Source organism: Quercus robur, chromosome 3, assembly GCF_932294415.1.
Source record: "Quercus robur chromosome 3, dhQueRobu3.1, whole genome shotgun sequence".
Taxonomy (NCBI): domain Eukaryota; kingdom Viridiplantae; phylum Streptophyta; class Magnoliopsida; order Fagales; family Fagaceae; genus Quercus; species Quercus robur.
The window spans coordinates 58,258,924-58,262,156 of record NC_065536.1 but is presented as its reverse complement, the minus strand read 5'-3'; the positions used below and the strand labels follow the sequence as shown (position 1 = coordinate 58,262,156).

The 3,233-nt window shown below is 35.8% G+C and overlaps 1 protein-coding gene across 2 annotated transcripts; it reads right to left on the bottom strand.

Moving 5' to 3' along the window:
- Nucleotides 1-779: 779 nt before the first annotated feature.
- Nucleotides 780-2,884, bottom strand: LOC126718572 (xyloglucan O-acetyltransferase 1). Of its 2 annotated transcripts, none has more exons than XM_050420852.1 (2): nucleotides 2,472-2,884; nucleotides 780-2,340 (listed from the first exon to the last, which is right to left on the bottom strand). In XM_050420852.1, exons 1-2 carry the CDS (start codon nucleotides 2,725-2,727, stop codon nucleotides 1,235-1,237), a joined length of 1,362 nt encoding a protein of 453 aa, XP_050276809.1. In that variant the 5' UTR covers nucleotides 2,728-2,884; the 3' UTR covers nucleotides 780-1,234. The 2 variants fall into 2 exon arrangements, with proteins under 2 accessions (XP_050276809.1, XP_050276810.1); XM_050420853.1 differs by having other exon boundaries at nucleotides 780-2,337; nucleotides 2,472-2,882.
- Nucleotides 2,885-3,233: the final 349 nt, after the last annotated feature.

Sequence of the window (3,233 nt, the reverse complement as noted above, 5' to 3'; positions counted from 1 at the left end):
TATAGCCTAATTATAAAGTTGTACTGAAGCCAATCGCTTTATTGTCCCTTTCAAAAGAGGGACCAAAACCCATCTACATAAATGTGGACTCTTCCTTGTTAAGCGAAATAAAGTTGCTTTGGATCCTAGAGATAAGTCTCAACAACTTCTGAAATAACGACTTGACCCCACAAGGTTAGAATAGAATATAGAAAACAAAAGGGTGTTTTGTTTTGACTTATGAGAGTTTTTAACTCACAAGTTTCATTGGTACAAATGCGAAAGCTATCCATTAGCTAGGCTTTACTCGCTTTATAATTCCATAAATAAATAAATAAAACTCACTTTATAATTTTTTTTTTCAAAAGAAAAAAAGAAGAAGAAGTAAATTTACAAAGGGTCATTCCAAGAAGGCTTAAAACTCACAAGTCACAGCAGAAGAGTTGGTAAATATTCCTTAAAAAAAATGGTAAATTACCACTCAACCAATATTTTAGCAAGAAAAATAAGCCATTTACTCCTTGTATTTATCTTTTCTTGGGGGTGGGTAGAGATCAAACATTCTCTGGTTTTATAATAAAATTCAATTATTAAGATTTCAAATCAGGTTAACATCACCATGAAACTTGTTTGAATTTTTTTTTGCTGAATGAAACTTGTTTGAATTTAATCATTCTTAATGATGGACCACACCTACTCTTGATTTGATCAATTCAATTCACCTATAATAGCAGGGAATTGTCAAAATTGAATGTTTTTCTAAGTTTTCTTATTGTAAAGAATAGTAAAAGATTGTATCCAAATGAAATTGAGGATCTGAGGCTTTTATGATTCAACAGCCTAGCAGCTAACAAAACGATAAAAAGTTGAGAGACAAGACAGAAACTTTACATACAAAACGAACTCCTTGGAAAATAAAAATGAACGATGCAAGGCTAGCATGTTGCTGGGGATTGTGGCCAAACTTTACATTATGGATCCATATAAAAACAATAGAACATCCAATTGTCTTTAAAAATTCCTCTACAACTTTGCATTTAAAACATTTGTACAAAAATTAACTATCTTCCAAAAAAATCGTTTTCCTTTGACACCATTACATGTATCTTCTTCTCAATTCACCTCACCAATTCTCTCTCCTAGTCTTCCCATTTTCTATCTTTTTACCAGAAGTAACAAAACCAATAAATTATTTCTCTATTCTTCTTTCAGATCTCTTCCAGAGCAACAACCACCACCCAATTTGATATACAACTCATCCACCTCTCTCTGATGGACCCTCCCATTTCTTCACTACTTGTAGCAAAATTTCATTCCATGTGTCAATAGGCCCAGGTAAGCACCAATGCACACAATCATTCTGCACTCGATCCGTAACCCCATTAGCAAATGGAAAAGGATGCATATATGGCCCCGGGTGCCCATCTGGCCTCATCAATGATAATTTGGTCACATCTAATGCCTCAAGTCTAAATTTTGCAAATTGCTTAGCATTGTCCTTTGTTGCATTCACTTCTTCTACCTCAATTTTTCTCATTTCAGCATCCATTCCTTCAAGCTGCTTCTCACTCTCATTATAAGGCTTTTTCTTTGGACAAGCCCCGGCCTTATCCCAATCGCCTTCAAAATGTGAAGGTGAAAATGTAGTCACAACTACATCAATTGCATTACCATTAGACCCTCTCCTTTCAATTATGGTCTTAAGGGTAGTTCTAAGAGCCTTTCTTAAAACATCATAAAATCCAATCTCAGTGTGATTGAGACCAGGACAGTAATGACAGCCTAACACTAAATCACCCTCATAGTACACCGCTGGGTGTAGAAACCAATGCCCAATTGACAATACAATCATGTTTATATGATCCAAATCACCTGCCCACCTTTCATCAACATGATCTAAATACAACTTGTTAAAATCAGGCCCCAATTGTGACTTTTCAATACCCTTAACTAGAAATGGTGACCAATACACTGAGACATTAGCATTGTGAGAAGGAAAATGCCACCTACGAAACTTGTTCTCCTCCCCATCCTTGTAAACAAGTTCAGGCACAGAGGCAGTGGATAACATGCAAAGAAGGGACTCTAATTGGTTCCTAGCCATGGAATCACCCACAAATGCAATATGCTTGTTCCTAATGAGTTGAAGAAAAGTGTTTGGTTCAAACCTTGGTAGATCACATTGCTTCGGTTTCCACTTCCAATAGAGGTAGTCAAAGTCCGGCCTGCCATGATTGATACAATTCTGGCCATCTTTTATGGTACCACATGTTGTACCATTGTATAGAGGTCCCAACTTGTCAGAGACCCATTTGCCCGAAGTGTAGTCACATGGAGTCTCATCAGCTCTTGCCTCTTCTGCTACAATGAACAACATCGTATGAAGTCTTTATTAGTCATAAAATCCCAATTCCAAAACACAAAAACATAACAAAACCCAACAAAAATTTCAATGGTATAAACTCGAAAACAAAAATAAAGAATGCAAGTACCTTTATGAGGAGACAAATGAGGAGGAGGAGAAAAACGAGGAGGTGGGGCAAGAGAAAGAGTAGAAGAGGTTGTGATGATTATGGGGCTGGTATTGGAGAACCGATCTCTTGAAGATTGAGGGAGTTGAAGAGGGTAAAAGTAAAGGCGAAAGATAACTATTGGGAAGAAGGCATAGATAGTCCAAGGTAAGAGCTTCTTGGCAAGGGAGTAGTGAGTTTGGTCTTTGAACGGAGTTGTTAACGTTGTACTACCCATTTCATAGCTTTCTTTTCTCTTGCTTTTTCTCAACTCTTCTGTCCCTTTTTTCTTAGTAGTTTTGAGAAATGAGCAGGCCAGCTGAGGAAGACATGAAAAATATCGTCTCTTTTTTGTATGGGTTGGCAGAGAAAGAGAGAGAGAGAGAGAGAGAGACGGGGAAGGCTTTTATTTCTAACTATTTCCTCTTGCAAAAATTATTTCATAACTTTTTTTATTTATAATTCTGACGTATTATATTGTTAGTAATTAATCATTTTAGTTAAACATCATTTATATATATATATAAAAGTACTATTTTTCTTTAGTAACCATACTCTGTTATGTTATAGTTGTAGTAAGTTTTTTTACTATTCATATTTTGTTATGTTATAGTTGTAGTAAGAAGTTGTGAAAAAATGTTGTGGCCTTAAATTTTTCCTTCCTTTCTTTGTTTGTTGGGGCAGGTGAGTGAGTCAAAATCACATAGAGAAGCCAAATTATCTTTATGGTTGGCCAACTAATAT

What these genes read in the sequence shown, in the direction of transcription:
- LOC126718572 (XM_050420852.1), bottom strand. Translation starts at nt 2,727, where the DNA reads ATGGGTAGTACAACGTTAACAACTCCGTTCAAAGACCAAACTCACTAC. An exon ending in TCATTTGTCTCCTCATAAAG is followed by an intron (nt 2,341 to 2,471) that starts GTACTTGCATTC and finishes TGTTCATTGTAG; the next exon opens with CAGAAGAGGCAAGAGCTGAT.